The sequence below is a fragment of the Muntiacus reevesi genome, chromosome 14 (assembly GCF_963930625.1).
Source record: "Muntiacus reevesi chromosome 14, mMunRee1.1, whole genome shotgun sequence".
Lineage (NCBI taxonomy): Eukaryota > Metazoa > Chordata > Mammalia > Artiodactyla > Cervidae > Muntiacus > Muntiacus reevesi.
The window spans coordinates 66,379,863-66,404,950 of NC_089262.1; the positions used below are offsets into that span (position 1 = coordinate 66,379,863).

A 25,088-nucleotide genomic window follows, 5' to 3' on the forward strand; every position below is an offset into this window, starting at 1 on the left:
ATGAGCAAAGCACGTGCATCTCCCATGGAGATGGCGGTGTGGTATGGGGCTAGGGCAGAGGAAGCCCCTGAGGGCTGAGACTGGACCTGTCCCTCCTGAGTCATGCTGGAAACAGGTGAGGAAAGGACGAATGCCCCAGCTAAAGAAAGACAGTAGAAGATAAATTTCAAATAAAAAAATGCATGATTCAATGGAACTGGAGAAATCATATATGGCTGGCATATTAGGAAAATTTGCAGGGAGAAGAGAGCTCTGGAAGTCGGCCTTAAAGAAGGAGTGAAGGGGGAACTGATCAAGGTACAGCAAAGAAAACCCTGGACACAAGGAGACAGGAGTGAAATCAGTTTGCAGAGGAGCAACAGTGGGAAGTAATTGCCCAGGGGACTGGCAGGGTCATGCACAGACACCCAATATTGTCCCAAATAAAAACAAAATTGACCTCACCTGTAACATTTTGTGCTTTACAAGGTATCCCCTATACCAGTCTGCAAAGAGAAAACAAAGAAACAGGTCTTTCATCTATTCTTACAAGTCCCTTGCTTGAGTTTATTGGTGTTGCTGTTTGTTTTTCATTAGCAAAGAAACTGCAAAGTGTTTTAGACCTTAGGTTGAGATCAAAGCCCTAGGATTCAACTCATTCTATTGAATGAGTTGCCAACATCTCCAAAAAGTGACCCAAAATACAGGGATTTCACATAAAAATGCAAATTTAATCCTTTTTTTTTTTTTTTTGAAAAAATAAGAGGCCCTGAGATGGTGACCAGTGCTCCCCTGTGGCTGCAGTTGACTAGCGGTGAGGGGCAGCTAGTCTCATCAGACAAAAGGAGGCATCTCCAACTCACCAGCCTCTACCCAGCCCCTCTCTTCTTTCCATCAACTGCCTGCATCCTTCTTGTGTTCATACACATGCTTTCAACCTCTGGTTTAGGAACATAGGCTGAGAATGTCTGAGGAGCTTGGCAAACATCCTAAAACAATGCCCACAGTTCTAACAGCAGCAAATTGTGTCTAACATGTAATTTGTAGAAGTTAGTCATTACAAAACAGACAGGTTCAGGGATGGGTGAAAGGACAGGAGTTTTAAAAGATTCTTCCCTTTGAAGGAATATCAAGAATGATTCAATGAACAGAAATCCAAATTATATACACAGTCCTTGGACAAAATGAGCCTTGGTATAGCAAGTATTGATGACTATAATGAGCCTACTCGCCTCTGAAATGATTCAAGCACAGCCAAGTAGTGGCATTTGTTATCTTTGTAAATAAAAAGTGTCTGCTGGGAAGCTCATTAGCAAATCCTCATTACTGGGCTGACAGATTGCTGTCGAAATATGTTCTCAACAGACATAAGTGCAAGCTCCAAAACAAACATTTAAAATGCAAAGTCACCCCTCACAGTCATGAGCCAGCTAAAGAAAGTTCTAAAACAACAGGGGCCCAAAGTGACTCCTATTTTAAGAGACAGAAAGGTAGAGGAAGGAGAGAGAATGGAAGGAATGGATACTGGAGAGAAAGAATCTCAGGTTTGGAATACAGTATCATTCTAAGTGGGCTTCCCCAGTGGCTCAGGGTTAAAGAATCCACCTGTAAAGCAGGAGACACGAGTTGGAAGCCTAGATCAAGAACATCTCCTGGAGAAGGGCATGACGACCCACTTCAGCATTCTTGCCTAGAGAATTCCAGGGACAGAGGAGCCTGGCAGGCTACAGTCCACTGTGTTACGCGCGCACACACACACACACACACACACCATTCTAAGTATCCTTCATATATGAAGCCTTCTAATCCTCACAACAACCCTATAAGGTGGGAAATGCAACTGTCCCATTTTACAGAAGAGTGGCCCTCCGGAGGCACAGAGCAGTTAAGTAACTAGCCCAGTCACACAGTTAATAAGCAGCCACCATACTGGGCTTCTTGTCTAGTGGAGGAAGGAGCACAGTGGAGGCCTAATACTGCCACCCTCCCAACATCTGAATCCCCAAAACTACATCCCCACTAAGTACTTCCAGTGGCGGAACACTTTCTGGTTCATAAAGAACCATATTCTAGTTTCACGCTCTAATCAGTTCCCCATTACTACTGGTAATAATTAACTGTTAAAATCAGCGCTTATATTAACAATAGTGTTTGCTGTGTGCCAAGAACTCTGGTGAAGCTTTTTGTTTTGTTTTTTCATATTATAAATTGATTCTACAAAGTAGGTATTGCCTCAATTCTGCAAATGAAAATAGAGAGGCACAAAGAGATGAAGAACTTGCTCATGGCCACACAGCTAGTGAGTGATGCATCTAAATAATTTAAATCCAAGCGTCCAACTCTGGAGATGATCCTCCATAGTACTACACTAGAACAATCTCCTTTATTTGCAGTTTTTTCCCATTCAACCAACTTCTCTGTAGCATTACTGTTAATAGCTACCATTTATTGACTGCTAAACGCACACAAAGCTGTGCATGTGTTCGCTCATCTAACCCTCATACCATGCTGTGAGTTAAGCATCGTTATTCCCATTCTGTAGATGAAGAAACTGAGACAAATCAGTGGAGATGCTGGGCCAAATCACACGCCAGGGTTCAGGGGTAAGTCTGCGTGGCTCCAAGCCAGCCCTCAGAGCGGTTTCACCACACTGCCCCCATGTGACGAGCACAGACACAGAAAATGTTCTCTTAGAGTGCACACACAGTCAACGTTCTCTTGGTTGCAGTGACCTGAATCCACCTTGCTGGCCAAGGCTACCAGACTCCCCTGGGAAAACGGTCAAGGGACTCCTAGCTGCTCACATCTGCCTCTGCACAACAGGGCCTCCGTCAGGGTCCCCTGACTTCCTCTTCTAGCAACACCACCCTCTCTCACCCTTGATAACCAGTGACTTGCCACCCCTTGTAGGAATCCCGATTCTCAGAACTTCAACTCACTCCTGAGCAAGAAATTGATGCTTACCCTTAGCATCCACATTCTGACTCCCAGATTTTAAGTTCAAGAAACACTGACTGTGCTCTATTCTGTACATGGCACTGACCTAGGTGCCTTAAGAAATAAATCCCCAGTGATCTTTGATGAAACGGCCTTACCACCATCTCCACTTGCTAGATGATGATGAAGCATCAGCTTCAGCAGATCTGTCCTTAGGACTTTTTCTGACAGTCCCAAATCTGCTGAATCAGTGACCTCTGTGACATCTGATATGTGCTCCCAAACCTGGTCACCAGTCACTGTATCTGGCTGTACTCCGAGGCCGGACAGGACAGATAGCAGTAGTTGACAGGCATAGCAAAATCCATGATGACAGGCACTCTGATCAAAGCTAGGCTCTGGGTAACAGAGCACTGACCACATCCCAGGCCTTATCCCCTGGCTTAATGCACTTTCAGTTAAGCAACAGGGAAGGCTTTTTTGTCTAACCTTATCCATGAGACAAGAACTTTTTAAAAATAGAAAACTCACAAAGTACATCCTGGGAAAGATGAGAAAAGGGAGTTGTTGTGTTTTTTTTTAACCATTCTTATGGAAAATGATAAACTCCAACTGTCCTCCTTTCCCACAGCCCAAATATCAAAATGAAATGTACCTAAATTCTCCAGTGACCCAGGAGTTGTGTGCGGAAGGGGAGAAGGAGGAGAGATTAAAAATATCCCAGCACATCAAAAAAGAATCCACATCCTATTTAATAGAAATCCAGTCCTCTCTCTGCCACCTGAGGGCAACATGATCTTTGGTCATGTCACTTAAACGTCATTATTTTCACCTGTCAAATGAGGGCACTAACACCTACCGCACAGAGTGGTAGGTGTTAGTTGCACAACTATTTTTTAAAACAGAATTATGAAGGTAAACGCATCTGATAAAGGTACAACATCTTAGACTGGAAGAAAACATACCAACTTCAGGAGGAGCATTGCCTGAGGGATGGACAAAAAGGCAAGAATGGAACAGGGGAGGGTAAGCAGGGGATCTCAACTGATCTAAAATACTTATTTCTTTAAAACGTATATGAACTGAACACACAAAATGCTAACAATGCTTTATTTGCATGGTGAGTGTCTCAGTGTGTTTCACTTTCCAGTTTGATTGAAGTATCTACTAATGTTAAGAAGAATATAACAGAAGCTAGTATCCATCAGTGCTTAAGAGCATGAGCTCTGAAATGAAAGCCTGAATCTGAAAGAGGATCTGCAACTTCTGAGTGATCTTTGGCACGTTAGTGTATTTCTCTAAGCCTCAGCTTTTTTATTTGTAAAATGTGAGCAATAATACTGTCTGTCTCATACTCCTAAATTAGACAAGAAATTCAGTTTGTACAGTGCCTTGCATATGGTGTTAAAAAAAATTAGTAAATGCCATTCTGTCTTTTAAAAATCCATAATCATCATCATCAATCAGGGAAACTTAGGCATATTTTTCTTTTAACTTCCAGAACCTACAGATTTTGAATATTGTTTGTTTTCCGTGCCATTATTTCAACTTATTTTCATGACAACAAGGTAAATGGCACATTCTTCAAATTCAACATAATGGAAGTTTATTGATGTTTTAGCTTCATCCCCAATCTAAAGGGAAGAAAACTTAACTTATAAACTCCCCTCAATGGAACAGCCTTACTTCAGAAAACAGAGCACCTTTCTTTTTTTTTTTTTTTTTTGGAAATGTTTATGACAGTTTTATTCTTTTCCCATTTATTTTTATTCGTTGGAGGCTAATTATTTTACAATATTGTGGTGGTTTTTGCCATACATGTCAATGTATGGCAGAGCCCCTTTCAGTACCAACCTGTCTCTCCAGCAGACAGGACTACCTCTCTGCAAAGCGGCACTTTTGAAAATACCATCTTAACTCCTTATAATGCCCCCTTTGTGCCCTAAAAACAAAGGACCCGGATGGGTCAAGATCACTCTCAGTGGAACTGTCTCAAGAGAAAGTGCTGCACGGCTCTGGGAGTGCCTCAGTCTCTAAGTGGGAGATTCCAAACCCTTCGTACAGAGCTCTTTGCAGCTGAACCAAGGCCAAGCCTACACACGTGCCAGCTTAGAAATATTTTTAAGTGAGAAGAGCAAATCTCAGAACAGTATGTGCAGTGTAGTCCCATTTTTTAGAAAACACTGACAGTAAGAGCCAGGTCTTACCTTAAGGAGGTTAAGCTATGTCAACTTCCTCCTCATCCCTCCCCCTTGTTCCATTTTACATGGTAAGTGAAATTCAAAAGTTCCTTGGAAACCTCTGTCTAGAAATCCCATTATCTTCACCACCAAGACTGAGCTCCCGTGGCCTGGGCAAGCGTGCGTATCAGGAATTGGAAGGGAACCTTCCCTGGTGTTGTGGAAAAGAAGAGTCAGGTAGCAGATAACAGAGAGTGAAGAAGACATTCCCTCTGCAGGGCTTAAAAGAGAGTCTAGGTGGCCCAGTGGTTGAGAACCTGCCTTCCAGTGCAGAGGATGAGGGTTTGATCCTTGTTCGAGTAGCTAGGATCCCACACGATATGGGGCAGCTAAGCCCACACACTGCAGCTCCTGAGCTGTGTACCACAGCGAAGATTCCTCAGGCTGCAACTAACACCTGAAACAGCCAAAAACTAATTCAGCTAATTAATTTAATATTAACTAATAAAATATTTTTAAAAACAAGAGTCTCAGTAAGCTGGGCTACCCCCAAGGAACATCCCCCCACCGCAGTGTAAGCAATCAGGAGGTAGCAGGTATTTTTCAGAGGTGGCCGTTGTTGCCTTCCAGGTGCATGATACGGCTCTTACCCCAAAACCAAATCCAAGCATAGGGGTGCCATCCACAAGATTCACTCAGAGACATTGGGGGCATCTGGCTTCTTGTTCTCCAGCTACATGGCTATTCATGCAGGGGGCTAGCTGACCTTTGGGTTTGTTTGTTCAAGACAACAGAAAATTGGAAAGAAAGCACCCCAAAGTGCTTCTACCCTCAGCCTTGTTTAAGCTGGGGAAGGGGAAGGAGATTAAAGGAAGATTAAATTGGATATGGTATTGGAGTCTTCTGAGATGTTGTTAAGTATCAAGAAAGATGTCAACCAAATATAACTGAAGGAAGTGATGGGAGAAAAGCAACACTCCGTTTTTATCTTTATTCCCCCATGAGGAGTTCTGACTGCTCAATAAACACTTACATGTGTTTTCCACATCTGAAAGCAAGACATAGAATGTTTACACTGCCTCTGGGTAGAAGAGGCAGCCTGAGAGATGTAATGTGGACAAAGAAATGAGCATTAGGATGTCTAAGGCTCAGCAATGGATGCCCTTTTGATGAGTTTTTAATCACACACACACAAACTATTATTTAAAAGGAAATACTAAAAATGCTAGTGTTCTAGTGAAAGGAAATTCATTCATGCCCAAGGTTTCAGCTCAGATTTTGTTTTCTCCATTCATCTAACTGCATAAGTTCAGTACACAGGCAAAAAAGGGCTAGCCTCACCCGTTCCAAGACATCAGAGGGCCAGCTTCTGGCTTCCTGGAGCCAAATTCCTAAGATACATACATACCAGCCAATCTCAGTTTAATTCTGTACAATGAGGGTTGGGGAGAGAAGGAATCCAACACAAAGCACCTAGAAGCCAAGCATGGTGCTAGACAGCTTCTCTACTTCTCTTACTTCATCCTCATAACAAATCCAGGAGCAAGGTGATGATACTCCATTTTGCAGGTGAGAAAACGGAGGTTCACCTCCCTAAGATCACTCAGCTAGTGGATAAATGGAGCAGAGAATAACCTTTTGATTCAAAAATCCATGCTTTCTCTATGTTTGCATCTCTATGCTTGCATCTATATGCCTGCCCTGCAAGTAGGTTCATCTGTACCGTTTTTCTAGACACAGAGGGAGGAAGGAGTGGGTGGGGTGAGTTGGAAGAGCAGCGCTGACATGTACACGCCACCCCGAGTGAAACAGGCAGCTAGTGGGAGCTGCTGAATAGCGCAGGGGCGCAGCAGTTCAGCGCTCTGTGATGGCCCAGGAGAGCGGGGCTGCCGCGGGCTGGGAGGGAGGTTCGGGGCGAAGGGACATCTGTGCATACACGGCTGATTCACTCTGTCACCCAGCAGAGACTAACGCAGCACTGTGAAGCAACTATGCTTCAGCAGAAACAATGTGAAGTCCATGCTTTTTCTACTTTTTTCTTTCTTTCTTTCTTTTTTTTGTGGAGGAGAAGGGAAATTTAAAAATTACTGAAAAATACAAAATAAAAATATTCACATTTCTATCACCTAGAATTAATCATTGTGATATCTAAAGAAATACACTTTGACTCTTCAAGATTGTATCTATTCTATTCCATTCCCCTCTAAGCTTCTCAATGTTATTAGTTTTTGTTGTTGTTGTTGGGGGGCAGTTACATTTTACAGTTTTCTAACAATGACATTCTTTTTGGTAGTCATAAATATTATTATATCTTTTAATACTAATTTTTATTAATCAATTCACTTGGACTCAATGCTTGCCAGTATTTCCTTCTATTGCAGCTTTTCAATTCCTATATTTTAACATTTTGATTCCTCTATCAATTGGCTGGATTTTATTTTTTGAGGTTTCTACAAGCGGGTTACATGGGCACACCCATATTTTTTCTACTGAGTCATTTTGACTAATTTTTGACTAACACTGTGGTTTTCACTTTTTATATATATATCTGCAGAGAGGAACAGTTTTCAATTGGAATCAAAAGCAGAACTACCCACCTGCAAAAAAGACAAGACCAGGCCTGATCTCCAAGCCCTTAGCCATCTAAGGCCCTCAGGGACTCTTGGGATCCTAAAAATTCCAGTTTGAAAACTCCTTATGGGTATCACTGCTTGCATGATAAATCCTAGTCATTTTCATACCAATTCCTCAGATATCTGGAATCAATCTAACAGACTTCCAAATACGGTATTTTCAAAGTATTCATGAACTGGCAATCACTTGCTAAATTAACATGCCCAGACCTTTCCAGAAAATTATTGTGGCTGCTTATTACAAAGATGCATTAAAATAAGACTTATAAATTGAAATTTTAAATGAGAAACCAAAACTCAAAGTTTAGGAGCAAGGAGATTAATCCCCAAAACAAAGGTGGCTTGAGTCAGACAGTGAAGCCTTTTTGACCATCAAGCTCCAGGCCAGGCAAAAGTAAAGAAACGCTCTGATTATGTACAAACTGTGTGGTCAGTTTTCTGCCCTGAAGCACTTTCTCCAGGAAAACTACATGAAAACAAGAGAAACACACTCATCTCAATTTCAAAATGTAGGATGAAGAAAACAGTCTGAGGCTTTTTCACTTCTTGGTAGGCAGGAGGTGGAGGAAAGGGAGCTCGTCTTGACAGGAGTGGACAAAGCAACCCCCGACTCATACTGTGATGCTGGGTGAGTCATTTCTCTTCCCTGAGCCTTGCTCCCTCACCTGCAAAGCTAAGGTCTCTGCCTGTTTCTCAGGATTAGCACTCGGTAGCACAAAAGTGACACTGAGAGGAGTCATTTTGCCTGCTGCCTTTATTTTTATTCTTTGCCCTTGGTAGGTTAACCTAGAGTTTGCTCATCTGCCACTAAGCAGAACTGCGTTTGTAAAACGTAGGGTTGAGCTGTGGGAAAGGGAAAGGGTGTTTGTAATCAGATCTCCACCCACCTCCCCCAGTCTCACTCAACCTGCATGTAAAACAGGATCAGATTGGGAACTTTAGAGGCCCGAATACTGAAAAGTTCATAGCATCTAAAATAACAATACCAAAGAGTAAATGTTAGGAAGGTGAACAAAATTCTCATTTCCCCCACAATGACTCCTGTCAAGCTGCTTTGAAATATCACATTCTTTCTCCCTCCAAAAAAAGTTTTGTTTGTTTGCTTATTTTGGTTTGCATGTGTGTGTGTGTGCGCATGCACATGTGCAAGAGTACATGCAACCCTCCACAAATATGCAGAGTTGGCTTGTTAATCACATACAGCTAATCTTGGGCTGAAGATGCTACCTGTACTACGGGTTGCTATGAGGAGCAACTAGCCTGACATGTTATGGGAATAGTACATTTCCGCCTATGAGGTGAGAACCCACAGCTGGCTAGTTCTGTAGGCAGCCTCCTTTCCTCTGACCCTCTATTTCCACTTGAGGGGGGCCTCATTAACAGGAGCACACCTGCTTGGTGCACACCCTTTGCCCCCATCCCAGCATGGGACAGCCTAACCTAAGGTTAGCTGGGAAACAGGGACGTAGCCCACTCTGCCCTTCCTTCTCTTGGCTCTGCCTGGACACAGGAAGGACACACGGTACACCCTCCACACAGCAGGATTACAGGCAGGCCCACGTCATGGGGGGTCAGTGGAGATCCACCACGGTCCAGTTGGGCAGTGAGGACCAGGAGAACCTGCCTGAGTGTAGCCATCACATTAGTAATTTCAATCAACTCTTACACCCATGCCATGGTCCCTATGTCAATTTTATCAGTGACACAGTTGATACATTGATTTCTAATGGTCTGCCTCACGAGTCCAAGGCCATTAACCTTAGTGCAAAGTTTAAAAAGTACCCACTGCCACCAATACCACCACTATGATACTATGGATACAGCCCCCATAGTGGTGATACTATGGATACTTGGCTTCACGAGAGATGGCACCTCTGTGGGAAGAAAGAGATGCCACCTTGCCCAAGACAGGGCTTCCAGCTGGAAGAAGGGAGTGTACACTGCTCCCTGACCCAGACCACACAGCTATGCACCATAGTCCTCCTGAATCAGGGTTATAATTTTCTAGACCTTTCAAGACCCTGATAATGCTGATATTTCTTTATAATTGTGTTAAAACTAATAAATAAGTATATCAAGGGGGTATCACAGTCCCTAACAGCCCCATGGCACAGCAAAAAGCACAACAAATGTCAAACCACCTAGTCAGGCCTTTGCTTCTCAGTATATATTCCTACAATAACAAAGCACTGTCTTTAGTCAATTTGAATGACTACTATCAGCAAAATGTATTTAAACAGAACACACAGAGTTGCCAGTTCCAAGAAAGGGCTGGAGCGGCTGGGTATGTACTAGGGGTGTCCCAATACCATTAGCCAAGCTCCTGGTGTCCCAGGATCACCTGGGTCAGTGACTCACCTCCACAGCTCTCCTGTATTCGTACCACATCGCCAATCTGCAGGGAGAGTTGGGGGGTCCCACTCCCTTGGAAGTTGTATATGGCTGTGAAATGAAAGAGAGCAGCACAGTGAGACCTCTGGATACCAAGAATCTCTGCACCTTCCTTTCTTGACTTTATCTGATGCCCATGAAGCCCTCATGGGCTGAACAAAACCAGCGTACAAACCACTTCTTGCCACAGGAGTCAGTACAGGCCCAGTCTGGCTCCCAAAGACCTCTCTGCTCATTAGTCAAACACGGCCTCTCCCTAGCCAGGCTCTGCGCCCCAGTCTGGTGATAGGAAGGGTGTTTATGTCATCTCCCAAGCTTGACTTTCCATGGTACACCCGCTCTACCATCCCCTTGTTCCATTCTCACAGCAATCCTGTGAGGAGTAAACTGTGATTCCATTTCACACATGAGGAAATGGAGGTGCTGAGAGGTTAAACAGTTTGGCCAAAGTCATTAGGTTAAGAAGTGACAGGAAAATCAGTATCTAGCATCTCTATTCTCAGCTGCTATCACAGCTACATGCTGCTCCCCAGTTACTCCACCCCTGGTGACAGCAGCCTAAAATACCAGTCTTTCCACCACTCAAAGACCAACCAACCGTCACTGTCTAAGAAAGCTGTATCTTTCTCCCACCCGGCTCTAACCAACCTGTGTTCCTCGATCTTAATTGCCTGTTTCTTGGCCTTTCCCAAAGCAAATCTTTCAGGCAAGTCTTGTTTTATCCATGAGGCACTCCGTGACTTCTCCAGGCCACATTAACCACCCACTCCCATCTCCTAATAGTTGGTAGGACTCTTATGAGTACCTAACATTGAAGAGTGTACTCTGATTTCCCATTTACACTGCCAGTTTCTGGGGAGCAGCAGTTGGCTATGAAAACAGAGTCCCCCCTGTGCTATCAGAGGCCTCTGATAGCTAATCCCCTGGAATGTGAGGTTACACTATATCATTACAGTGCCTAGCCCTTGCTCAGCATAACTTAAGTGAGGACCAGGCCACAACCTTAACCTAGGGATGAAGCTTGTTCAAGGAATACCCAACTTGGGAGGTCTTCAGGAAAAGAACACAGTGATGTTTGATTTTACACATGAGTCAAAATACATGTGGTTTGATTTAAGGAAAGACCCTGAGGAGGATGGATGATCTGAACCTACAAGGCTGTCCTCATTCATTCAGGCAGCAGGTATTTGGTAAGTGTCTACAGTATACCAGTATGATCTTGCTCTTTTGGTGAAAACACAAATAAATATAAGGTTATAAAAAATGATACATGTGATGGAAGAGACAAATATGGCCACCTGGTAGGTGACTCTCCAGGTGACACAGTTGCTAAAGAATCCCCCTGCCCAGGCAGGAGATGCAAGAATCACAGGTTCAATCCCTGGGTCGGGAAGATCCCCTGGAGTAGGAAATGGCAACCCACTCCAGTATTCTTGTCTGGAAAATTCCGGGGGCAGAGGAGCCTGGCAGGCTACAGTCCATGGAGCCCATGGGTCACAAAGAGTTGGACACATCTGAGCACACACACATACAAGAGAGAATAATAGGGGGGCATCCACTTTTCCTGGGGTAGTTAGTAAAGGCTACTCCCTGAGCTGATTACAGATGGAGGAGTCAAACAAGTCAGCTATGGGGACAGTGAGTGGAAGGGCATTTCAGGAAGAGGAACAGTGTGTTCAAAGGCCCTGAGTGAGGAAGATACTTGGCACAGAGAGCATAAAGGAAACTGCTATGTGTGGAGTATGCTAAGCAAGGAGGGAGTGACAGAGACAGGCTGGAGAGGCAAGAATCAGGTCACACAGGGCTTCCTGATGAGTTTAGGCTTTATTCCAAGAAAACAGGAAACTGAATAGATTTTAATTATTTGATAATAGATTTATTCAGATACAGTTTGTCCACTTAAAGTACGTAACTCAAAGATTTACTCACAAGTTGTGAAACCATCACTAAGATTAATTTTAGAACATTCTCAACACCTCAAAAAGTTCCCCCAGCCACAAGCAGCCACTCATCTACTTTCTGTCTCTATAGATTTGTCTATTCTAGACATTTCATATAATGTGTGGTCTTTTGCAACTGGCTTCTTCTGCTTAGCACAGGTTTCAAAGATTCATCCATGTTACAGCAACTATCATTACTTCATTCATTGTTGCTGCTGAATAACACCCCATTGTGTAGAGACATCAGAGGACGGAAGGCTGAAAGGGAGTGATGTAATCCCACAACACTGACTGTCGCTCTCGCTTCCATGTAGAGTGGATAGAGAGAGGCAGAGTGGATGTGAGGAAGCCCATGAGGAGACCCTTGCTCTGTCTTTCTAATCCCAGAGGTCTCTGGACCAAGGAGAGACAATGCTGATGAGCCATGTGACAAAATGGAAGACAGATTGAACTGAATGAGGAGAATCCTGAGTCCTCTTGGTAGTCTTGCCATTGACTCAGTTCATTCCCTCTCCCTTTGGTCCTCAGGCTCCTCACTGTCAACAAATTGCATTCAAAAACTTAGAGCCAAATCAGCAAAAAATGGTGAAGTAGAGAGTTGCAAGAACAGGGGCTTGCAATGAAAATCTGGCAAAAATGGTCAGAACCAACTTTATCAGAAGCCTGAAAAACAGTCTGGAGTTTACAGCAAACAAGCAAATGCTTCCTCAAGAAAAAGGAAACTGAAGCCTGGTAATGTGTCATAGCACTTTCACTTATCCTTAACCCATTCTCTTTTCCCCATCTTAGTGGCAGTCTTGAAGATGGTATTCCATGTTCGTGGTGTGGATTCCCAAGGCTGGAGGGAGCAGAGCAGACCTTGTCCCAAGAAATTGTAGTTGTTTGTTTTGATCTGTCTGTGGGCTTCCTGAAGGACTAAAGCCTCGAGTTTGCCTTTATTTCCCTGATTTTGGACTCTCCTAAGGCAGAGATGCAGCCATGCAGAGGGCATTAATCAAAAACATTAAGTCAAAAGAACTACCTGCTGCCGTACAGCGCAAAGAAAATAAGTTGGGGCAAATGATAATCCTACCTGTAAGCCCGGGAGGAAAGGCTTAGCAATGAAATGCTGTGGAGAATAAGAATTTTGAAGAGTACCACATATCACTAGGGATCTAGAAGACCACGTAGAGTTGGACACATGTTGAGAAAGGGTGTGAGAAAGCCCACATCTCAGCTCTGGTCGACTGTCAAGCTCCATGCAGGCCGGAAATGCAGGATAAGGCAAAGTTGTAAATTGGCTGGCCAAGTGTTGAAGGTATGTCCACACACCCACACACAGCTGCAAAGACTAGATTGTTTTCTCTCAATTCCAGGCATTTAGAGACTTCTGTGACCACATGCAACAAACAACATGGTCTTAACAAAATGCTTTAGAAAAGTCACTAATCAAACCAACTGTTACAATCTGTGTGAAGGAGTGACAAGAAGCCCCAGCAAGGAGGGAGGCTCTGATGTCCAAGCTAGCGCATCATAGTATTCAAGATACCCACTTTTCAGCACAAAATTATGAGGATTGTAAGAAACAAGAAACTCTAGTCCATCACAGAGAAAAAAGGAAATGAATAAAAACTGTCCCTGAAGAAGGATAAGCAATGGACTTAGGAGACAAAGATTTTAAATCAATTATTTTAAATATGCTCAAGTAGCTAAAGAAAACTATGGACAAGGAACTAAAGGAAACCAGAAAAATAATGTCTCCAAAAATGGCAAATATTGTTAAAGAGAGATAAATTATAAAAAGGAATCAAATAAAATAAATCCTTTGCCCAAAATGAAACATGCGAGGACTCTCAGGGGACTCAGTTTTCTCCTGCATAAAGATGTCCTGTTTCTCCATTTCCCTCCACACTTGGCCTGACTTCGAGCCCTGCCCCTACACAGGCTGCTGGCATTTGGACACTACAGCTTTTTGAAGCCCTAATTCTGCAGATTCTCCACCTCCTGAACCCAGAGGTCTGGCTGAGGACACACCTGACATGGAGCTGGGCAGGGCCACAGAGGTAACTGAGGTTTCTAACAGAGGAAAACCATCCATAATGTGTCTCCCTCTGGAGCACTAGTAAATTAGGCCTGTCCATCAGATATTTGAAGTTCAGAGCAAGACTCTTATTTTGTTCCCAGACTGTAGCCTTCCCATCTTTCCTTAGGACTCTCTTCCTCCAACTCTGCCCAACTCTATCAGGTGAGAAAGTACCAACCAATTGGCTTAAGAAGATATCTTGGACAGATCTTGAAACCTGATATCCAACTTCAAGGTCGGTATTCATTCCAAAGCCTCACATTAGATGAAAATGAAAGTAACTGACATTGCCATTTAATTTATAAATGTATTTCTGCCTTTGCATGAGGACCTCTGTTCTCAAGGCTCCATTTGGGGAAAAGAAGACATTACTTGTCGACAAAGGAAGTGGCTTTGCATACCAATACCCAATTCTGTTAAGTTTTCTAAATGACTAACAGGAAACTTTGAACCAGAATGCCACCCTTTGCTAAAGTTTTATTGCTTATCTATGAATCTCACTTGAGTTGTTTCTGACCAGTGTCAGAACAGGTCATCTTGTCACCACTCCCTGCAGGTCTAGCCACTCTCAAGTTTTAAGTGAGTGATGGAAAAGGCAGAGAAACAGAAGGAACCTACAGGAATAAGTAAGAAGTAAAAATCACTGAAATCATAGCCCTCCCCACTCTGGCCGTGTCCATCCATGAAAGATAAACAAGTGGTGGAAGGATTTCCATAGACACCTATCTCAGCTTCCCCTTTTTTATGAAGTTTCTGTGCCTTGGAGAATACTGGTAAAACCCAACAAAGGATCTGACCTCTCCCTGTATTAAAATACTATACTCAGCAGTTAAGGCAGCAGCTGGTTACTGACAAGCCTAACCAGACCAAACTACTCATGGCTGAGGGTCAAAGGGGCATTTCAAGCACCAGGGCCATCTAGGGTCACTGAACCCAGTGAGGATACTCATGCTGGAAATCCTAGACTGTCAGGCCAGGGGGAGCAGCTACTTTAAGACAGGTGGGACTCCCAACAGCCCTGGAAATCAAATCCACTGATTAGCTACAGATTTTACTTAAATGTATTGAAATAGGCTGCTCATCAGGAGCCTAAATCAAGAGATTAAGGAAAAAGTAAGCACACACTGTTACAGCATGCAGCTCACAGAAATGAATAGAGAGGGGTCTCTGTGCTTCCTACAGTGTTAGGAGATAAGTACAATATTTCACTTGGATTTATAGATGAGGAAACTGAAGTAGAGAGAGAGTAAACAACTTATTCTATCAGTTCTAACTAGTAAGTTGCTGTTGTTTAGATGCTAGATCATGTCCGACTCTTAGCAATCCCATCGACTGTAGCCCACCAGGCTCCTATGTCCATGGAACTTTCCAGGCAAGAGTACTGGAATAAGTTGCCAGTTCCTTCTTTAGGGGATTTTCCTGACCCAGGGATCAAACCTGTGTCTCCTGCATTGGTAGGCGAATTCTTTACCACTGAGCCACCAAGGAAGCCCAACTAGTAAGTTAAACAGAATTACCCAGAAATCTGGACTGTTCCCACTTCATATACAGCTTGGTCCCTCCCCTCACAATGGTAAATATTTACTGACCACATATTACGTACCAAGCACATGTTATTTTTCAACATATATTCACTTGATACCTACTGCGTGCCAGAAACTGCTCTGGCTATCTGGGTTACAGTGACAAATAAGACAGACAAAATTCCTTATATATTACTTGTATTAGCTCATTTAACCTTCACAGTAACCCTTCAATGTATTACCCTCCAAGTAACATATGAGAAATTTAAGAAAAGATTAAGAAACTTGCCCATGGCTACACAACTAGAATATGGAGTCAAACCCAGACTGGAATCTAAAGTCTTTCCTTTTCTGACTGCCCAGTGTTGATATCACAGTTTACTGTGTGTGTGTGTGAGTATATATGTCTATGTGTGTATATCTATAAACATACATAAACACACACATATGTGTGCGTGTGTGTGTGTGTGTGTGTATTAGACTTGATAATTTCCTGTCTTCTTCAACCTCAGCCAGGGTGGAGACTGAGCCTTCTTGGTGGCCAGTGAATTCCCAGTGCTGAGAACAGCATCTGACTCACAGTTGAAGTTCAATCAATATTTACTAAACTTTAATAAATACTTGTTGAACTGAAGGAATACAGCCATGCAAGGCAGGTATGTCTCTTCTCCTAGGTTTTTTCTTGCATTTATTGACATTATTTAATGAGATCCTGAGCCAGCTGGATTGCCAATTTTGATGGCAGCCATCAAGTGCCCTGTGACCCTTCAGGATGGATTTGTACCTCATCCAGGACCCTGCCACTTGCAGACAGGTTTGAAAACAAAAGCTTCTGCAAACACCAATTGTTAATAGAGTTTGCACAAGCAGCCATGTAAGGGAACACAAACAGTACTGATGAAAAAGAATGTAATTGCCTGAAGCTCATTTCTCTAGTCTCTGATCTGGGCTTTGGAGGGTCTCCATTCCAGGAAGAAATAGAATCAGCCAGCAGGTCCACTTTGGATTCAAAAGAAACACACACTTTTATTAAAACATACAAGCAGTTTGCCTGGAATCTCTGGGCTAGGTGTTGGTAGCCTCAACACCAAGGCAGCAACCTGACGTTGCATCAGGAGTGTGAATGCAGTGACCCAGCAGAAGCTTCCAGCAGCAAGGCCAGAGCTCAAACCTGGTGCAAGTTGGCAGTGGATGAGGCAGAAGAATCGCAGCCAGGGGGAATCAAGAAGACGTCTTCCTCCAATCAGGAGAGGACAAGAATCACAACCTCTGTGAACACTTCTAGGTATCATATCAGAATTTCCAGTGACTTGACCCCAGTCACCCATTTAATCCCTCACAATTCTCGTGGTGGGTACACTTATTAGCATTTCTATCTCACAGATGAGGACACTGAGGTAGTGTAAGATGAAGTGAACAGTCCAGGGTGACCCAGATGGAAAGGAAATGAGCCACGATTTCACCCCAGGTGGGCTGTCTTCAGAACACACCGCCTCAACCATTACATTGCACTGCCTCTGGCTAAAGGATGTGTATTTGGCACCCACTCTCTGTCAGGTGCTTTAGGGCCCCTACTGAATCCTCCTAAAACCTTACAGGTTGCCATTGGTGAGTCAAGGTGACATACTCAGCCAACAAAAAGAAAGTAAATTTCCAGGAGTTCTCTTGGCAAGGCCAAGGGAACACTTGTCAATGTCTGGACACATGCTTGGCTGTCACAATCCTGGGGCTGGGGGAGGCGAGGCATGGGGAATGGAGGAGCTCCTAGCATCTAGCTGGTGGAGGTCAGGGACGCTGCTAAATATCCTACAGTGCACAAGACAGCCCCATAACAAGAATGATCTGGCCCCAAATATCAAGAGCATCAAGGTTGATGAGTCCTGCAAAAACATCATGCTGGGATTCACTCTCTTTTTCCCAGCCCCCCCAGTATAGGTATATGCCCACACCCATGCATACACTGTCTCACACTGTTCTGCATTCACACACTCACATACTAGAGTTGGAAGAGAGGCTTTATGATGAAACCAAGGGCTGATATCTCAGTCCCCAACCTCCAGTGCGGGAGTGTGGTACACTGCTGGGTTCTGCAGAAGATTAGATGGGGTGATAGAGGCTGAAGCCTGCTGTCCTGGAGATTTCGGGAAATCTAATTCAAGAGATAAAATGAACAGGCATGAAATGAGAGGCTATCTTTAAAAAAAAGGGGTGGGGTGGGGGGCTAAACTGTGGAGATCCAACCAGTCAAATCCTAAAGGAAATCAGTCCTGAATATTCATTGGAAGGACAGATGCTGAAGATGAAACTCCAATACTCTGGCCACCTGATGAGAAGAACTGACTCCTTGGAAAAGACCCTGATGCTGGGAAAGATTGAAGGCAGGAGAAGAGGACGACAGAGGATGAGATGGATGGATGGCATCACCGACTCGATGAACACGAGTTTGAGCAAGCTCCAGGAGCTGGTGATGGACAGGGAGGCCTGGCGTGCTGCAGTCCACAGGGTCTCAAAGAGTCGGACACGACTGAGTGACTGAGCTGAACTGAACTGAAGCTGTGAAGCACGGCAGCCGTGGTCTCACGGGAGAGAGATCAAGAGAGGCCCCGTGAAGGAAGTGAGACTGGAGGAGAGGAAAGGGCAGGGCGGGGACCAGGAGGAGAACTGGGGTGAGAGCCTTGGGGAGGAGGGTGGGAAGGCAAGGCCACAAGGGCAAGGAAAAGAGAAGGAAAACCAACTTGACGGGTGCAGAGTTCCAGTGAGGCCTGGGGTGAGAACTGCGGGGCTTGGTGCAGGGATCCAGGTATTTAGAGGAGAGTCCAAGAACGCCTCAGTTGTTGTGTGCTCTCTCACAGGACTCAGCCTTCCGACAGGAAAGGAGCTAGGGGGTAAGGGCAAGAGGGGACAGTTCATCTGAGCCTTATGAGGCTACTAGAAAATGTAAAACCTTCAACCTCTAATCCCTGTTCATACCCCACCTTCTGCCCTCTCATTCACTCACCGACCCATCCATGCATCCCGTCAACTATCCTGTGCTAGGCATTTTGTGCTGGAGAAGAACAAGAAACAGTACTGCTGCCATGGCGTTTACACTCTATGGAGGAGCCAGACAATTCCACACAAGGCCACAGTGAAATCTGACAGGCCGATGGCAGGAGACGTAGTAACCTGAAGCAAGGGGTGTACCCACCTCTAACCTCAGAGATGGGGGCATTAGTATTAGCAACATTGCTTTTTGCTGCCTCAAGCAAAAAGGAGAGATGACTACTACTAGCCTATTACCTTCCTGAGAGCAGAGACTGTGATTTTCAGCTTTACACCCCCATACTCAGCCCAGGACCACAACTTAGCATGGATTTATTGGACTAAATCGATCTGAATAGACTATAAAAATAGTTTTCTTAATCTTGACCACTCCCAGATCTAAGAATTCACACTTTGGGCAGGGTGCCTTGGCTATGTCTATTGTGTCTAGTTACTGAGTACATTTTACCAGGGTCCATAACTGTCTTCCATGAATGGGCCTTAATGAAATGGCAATGCAAAAGTGGACATGTACATGTTTTTGTAGGAAGAGGGTTTATAACTTCCACTGGATTCCCAAGGGTCCCACGTCACAGTATCGAGGAGACTCTCTGACCTACCACATTTGTGCTGGTACCAGATGGAATCTGGTTCCATCAAGAACCAGACGGAATTGAGGTTGACCTCCAACAGAGCTCAGTCCTCAAACAATAAACTGTGCAGTGGGGGAGATAATGCAGTCACATAAAACTAAAAGGCAAGGTGAAAAATGATTTCAGGACACCAGAAGAAATTTCTTCCAGGGATGAGGTGTAAGAAAACTGCTGGAAAGAGGTTGCATTTCAGTAAGAGTTTGAAGCTCTCTGCTCTTCAATTTCCTCATCTTTGAAATGAAGATAAAAGGACTCATCTCTCAGCATGGCTGTGAGGGTTCAACATGAAACCACAGTGCTTTACAAATAGACTGGGTTGAAAAAAGTTGACGCAATGTTAATATTTATGGCAATAATGATGACAACTTAGACCAGGGATTAACAAGGAAGTCCTGTATGCAATTCCATTCTTCCAGCTGCTCAGACCAAAAACAATAGTGTCACCCCGGATTACTCCCTTTCTCTCATGCCTACATCCAATCCACAAGGAAAACCCCATTTGCTCTACCTACAATACACACACAGCCAAGCACATTTCATCTTCTCCCCTGCTATATCCCTGGGTGCCCCCGCCCCATCTGTTGCCTAGATTATTATAGTAACTGCTGTGTTGGCTCCCTGCTTCCACATTTAATTCCCTTCTATCTACTAACCATAAAATGTCTACAATAATCCTTTTAAAATAAGACAGACAGTGCTTGCCAATGGGGAGGGGTGGGACAGGGACAGGCTGGGAGTTTGGGGTTAGTAGATACAAACAATTACATGTAGAATGGATAAACAACAAGGACCTATTGTACAGCATGGGGAGCTATATTCAATATCCTGTGATAAATCATATTCATTGGAAGGACTGATGCTGAAGCAAAAGCTCCAATACTTTGGCCATCTGATTCTAAGAGCTAACTTATTGGAAAAGACCTTAATGCTGGGAAAGACTGATGCTGAAAAGAAGGCAGGAGGAGAAGGGGATGACAGAGGATGAGATGGTTGGATGGCAACACCGACTCAATGGACGTGAGTTTGAGCAAGCTTCGGGAGACAGTGAAGGGCAGAGAAGCCTGGTGTGCTATAGTGCATGGGGTCGCAAAGAGTCAGATACAGCTTAGTGACTGAACGACAAGTGTGTGTGTGTGTGTGTGTGTGTGTGTGTGTGTGTGTGTGTGTGTGTGTGTGTGTGTGTGTGTGTGTGTGTGTTTAACTGAGTCACTTTGCTATATGGCAGAAATTAACACAACATGTAAAACAACTATACTTCAACTAAAAATTAAATCTTAAAAAAGACAAAACATACTGCAATTCTTCTTAAATCCTACAATGCCCTATCCCCTTCCATTCAGACTAAAAGCCAAAGTCTTATAACATGTGCCAGGCACTGCTCAATACAACCTCTGCTCAGAGCACTCATTTCTGACCGCTCTGCCCCTGGCTTACTCTGCTCTATCCACACTGGCCTCCCACACATCAGAGAGGTTTCCTTGGCTGTTTATTCTACCTGGAACACTCTCTCCTGAGACAGCTCTCTTACTGCCACCAACAGGGAGGCAAACAGCAAAATCCCACTTCCCGGCCAAGTCGCCCAGGTCTAGTTGGCACCAGGTTTGCACCTTGCTGCAGCCTAGCACACCAGTCATGGTCTCTGAAACCTGACATTGCTAGCACTTAATCCATCCCAACAGATGCCTGCTCAGCATTGGCTCTGTTCACACCCTGTGCTGGATGCTGAGGCACCTATGCAAGTCACATTGCCCACCTAGGTCCTCTTCACTATCCCGGTTTAGGCTTTGACCCAAGGAGTTCTGTGTTATCAGAGGAATTCTGAGTGCCCTGGGGCAGTGTCTGGAGAGAGGTTTGGAAAGGCGCCCACACTGTCAGTCACACCCACCACCTGCACAGCTTCTTTAAATCAATGCTGAAGCTGACGGTGTCCTAGTGGGGTCAGAGGAGCAAGACATGTATGACTTTTTTCTAAGAGAACTAAAAACCAAGCAAGACTTCAGAGGTTGACAAACTCAGCCTGGCTGTTTTTTAACTCACATCAATTAAAGAAAGTGGAAAGAAAGGAGACAGTGCCTATTAAAGGGAACATTTGTGGCGCCTCCACAACCTTCTGGAGTTGGTTGGCAATAAGCATTAGCATTCCCCATTTGCAGAACATTTGCCACAGAACACAGACTGTGGCCCCCATGTGTAATTGGCCATTAAATTAAAGGCCTATAAACCTAAAAACAAAAAACACACACAAACCCAAAAAGAAGTCCAAAGGTCCAGAAATTAGCAGAATATTATGGTGACTACATTGCCTGTCTCAAAATTCAGCAGTAATATAAGGATGCTGAACTCAGGAGGAAGCAAAGCTTAGCAAACACATTCTGTCAAGGCTCATTCAAACACAAACATTATGGTTGGGGGCAAGATGGCCACTAACAAATGTAGTTCCCATAAACCTAGGGATTAGGACAATCTCCATAAATGGACTCAAACAGTCAGCCCAGCAGGCACTCTTCAACAATCCCAAATTGCTGAAGCATCAGAAGGGAGGAGGACCAGGCACTTAAGAGTTGGTGGCAGGAAGGAATTAGATTTCCATTCATGTGTTTTTATTGCCCCAGACGAACTTCTGGAGACAAATCCAAAGATACAGTTTGCTTCCACAGCAATAATAGGATTCCTCTAAGCATTTCATTTGCAATGTTTTCCCCCATTGCTCCTCAGGGGCCTTCTGAGACCATCCAGTTTAAGATTCCCTCCCTCTAATATTCTCATTCATGAGGAAGGCTCTTTTCTTCACAATAGCACATATCATAATTTATACAGTGATATACTTATTGATTTTCCCACAAAGTGCCTTTAGTCTTCCCACTAGACTATAAGGTTCAAAAGGGTAGGAAACATGCGTGCCAAATTCCAGTGATTTCACTATCTAGCACATAGGAAATGACCAATAAATATTTAAGAAATAAATGAAGTAGGAAGGAGTGAATGAGTGAACAAATTGTTGAGTAAATGATGGCCTCTGTCTTTCCTCTTTTACTATTAATTCTGGCAATAAGAGCAGTAACAGTGGTCCCTCTGTAGTGGAGTTCTCCCCCGGTGTGTTTGGAATGCATGTTTGACTCATGCCTCCTATGCAAAGACTCTGTCCCCACCCACAACTCCTGCCAGCCCCACCCCGTCACCAGAGCATATTGGGAAAGGCAGAGGCAGCATCCTGATCAGAGTGGGGCTCATTCTTAGCTTGGTCAGGGTGGCCTTTCTGAAAAAGGTCAATCGATCCAATCAGATCTTCTCTCTCAAGACCAAACAAATAAACACAGAGAGGAGATTCAGAAGGTACCAGAACTATAGAGGCATGCTAGGTTGAGGCGGTGGCCTGCTGGGGCCATCAGGCAGGGCCATCTAGTGGTCTCAGAAAATCAAAGTCAGGAAGAGGAGGAGAGAACAGAGAATTGAGCTCATAGGTTTAGAGCAGCTGGGAAGCCATAAGAAGACAGGCAGAATTTTCTAGGGTTCCCCAGTCCAGTTTCTTCTGGAGGACTGCTGCTTATGTTTCTTGGATTTATTTGATTTTCCTTGATACTTAAAACACACTACTTTCCTCACGTACACATACACACCACACACCTATTAACTGAACTCCTTTGAGTGAATTTTGTCCCTTGTAGTAAGAGTGTGTGCTGCAGGGACGCAAGCGCCCATTGCCCACTCGGCATCTGTCCATTTCACTCTGGACCACCCCTGTCCAGGGAACAGCATCATCTGCCTCCTGGCTCAGAGAGAGATCTCAAACTCATCTGTATTTCCCAGTCAAGATGCAAAAGAGATCCCATCTCAACTTTGGAAGATCCTGTCATGGTTTGAGTTACACCACTCCCCACGAAATAAGTGATACGTTAGACTCCTAATCCCCAGCACCTCAGAATGCAACCTTATTCAGAGATACTCTTTTCAGAGGTAATACAGTTAAAATAGGTCATTACGGTGGGCCCTCACCCTAATGGGACTTCCCTGGTGGCTCAGATGGTAAAGAATTCGCCTGCAGTGTGGGAGACCTGGGTTCGATCCCTGGGTTGAGAAGATCCCCTGGAGAAGGAAATGGCAACCCACTCCAGTATTTTTGCCTGGAGAATTCCATGGACAGAGGAGCCTGGCGGGCTACAGTCCATGGAGTTGCAAAGAGTTGGACACGACTGAGTGACTAACACTCACCGTAACCTAACTGGTGTTCTAATTAAAAGGGAGAATTTGGAGTGAGATACGCACATACAGGAAGAATGCCATATAAAGACAGACACAGAGCCTGAGATAAAAGGCATGGGACACCAAAGACTGTCAGCAAACCACCTGAAGCTACTAGGGGAGAGACTTGGAACAGACTGTCCCTCTTAGCTCTCTGAAGGAGCCAAACAGTACCGCCCAACACCGCAAACAGGTATGTAACCATAACCACAGATGATTTGTGCAGAGAGGAGGCTTCTGAGCATAACTGAAGTACCGCACAGATCCACCCAGCAGGCCTAGCTTCAGGGTAAACAAACCTATTCCTGCACTCACCTTCCAAGAGCCCCTGCCCTGAAGACTTCTTTTATCATCCCTAAATATCACATCGCAGACCACAGGTCAACCAACTATTAAGGATCCAACTGCTGCCCCCACTAGTGCTCCAAATCCATATGCTAAGTCCCACATTTAGATCAGGTCTGTGCAGATGTGATCAGTGAAGCTGTTAGCATGCGGCCCTAATCCAACATGACTGGCACCCTTTTAAGAAGAAGATGGCTCACACAGGTGGCGAGCAAGCAGAGAGAGATGAGCGTGTGAGGACAAAGCGAGGAGAAAGCAGCTGTCTGCCAGCCTGGGAGACCTCAGGAGAAACCAAACTCCTAGCACCTCGGACTTGGAATTCCAGCCTCCAGAACTGTGAGAAAATAATTTCTGTTGTTTAAGCTACCCAGTCAGTACCTTTTTGTTATGGCTGCCTGAGAAAACTAATCTATCATTCCTAATACCCTTATTTCCCTCCTTGCTTAGGCACACTGGATTTTTAGCTGGGTGCATGACTGCTTACACTGAAGACCGCATTTCCAGGTTCCCTTGTGGCTAGGTTCAGTCATGTGATTAGGTTTTAGCCAATAGGATACAAGAGGAAGTGTCAAGTGGGCCTTCAAGCAAGTGACCTTAATGAAACGGTCACACCCTTCATGTTCCCTTTGGTTCTTCTTGCTGCCTGGAAGGTGGACCTGAGCTTAAGAAGCCAGTTTGGTTCAAAAGGCAGAAGCCTTGCAAGGAGATCCAACCAGTCCATCCTAAAGGTCAATCCTGGGTGTTCACTGGACGGACTGATGCTGAAGCTGAAACTCCAATACATTGGCCACCTGATGCGAAGAGCTAACTCATTTGAAAAGACCCTGATGCTGGGAAGGATTGAGGGCAGGAGGAGAAGGGGATGACAGAGGATGAGATGGTTGGATGGCATCACCGACTCAACGGACATGGGTTTGGGTGGACTCCGGCAGTTGGTGATGAACAGGGAGGCCTGGCGTGCTGCGGTTCATGGGGTTGCAAAGAGTCGGACACGACTGAGCGACTGAACTAAACTGAACTTGTGCCAAGAAAGCATGGCAGGAAACAGAATGAGCTACTCTACCACTTCTTCAGGGACTATTTCTGGGCTTTCTATATGAGAGAGAAATAAACTTTTATCTTGGAGATTTTCTGTCATCAATAGGAATTTCTTACTTACTCTTTTTTACCTTTTCCCTTTCTGTC

At 44.4% G+C, this 25,088-nt stretch overlaps 1 protein-coding gene across 1 annotated transcript in view; it reads right to left on the reverse strand.

Moving 5' to 3' along the window:
• Positions 1-25,088, reverse strand: part of DOCK2 (dedicator of cytokinesis 2) — a 459,258-nt gene that overhangs the window by 430,281 nt on the left and 3,889 nt on the right. Inside the window, exons 2-3 of the mRNA XM_065905443.1 lie at positions 10,088-10,171; positions 445-485 (exon numbers count right to left, since the gene is read on the reverse strand). Of these exons, the coding sequence (XP_065761515.1) occupies positions 445-485; positions 10,088-10,171 (125 nt within the window). The remainder of the gene's footprint in view (positions 1-444; positions 486-10,087; positions 10,172-25,088) is intronic.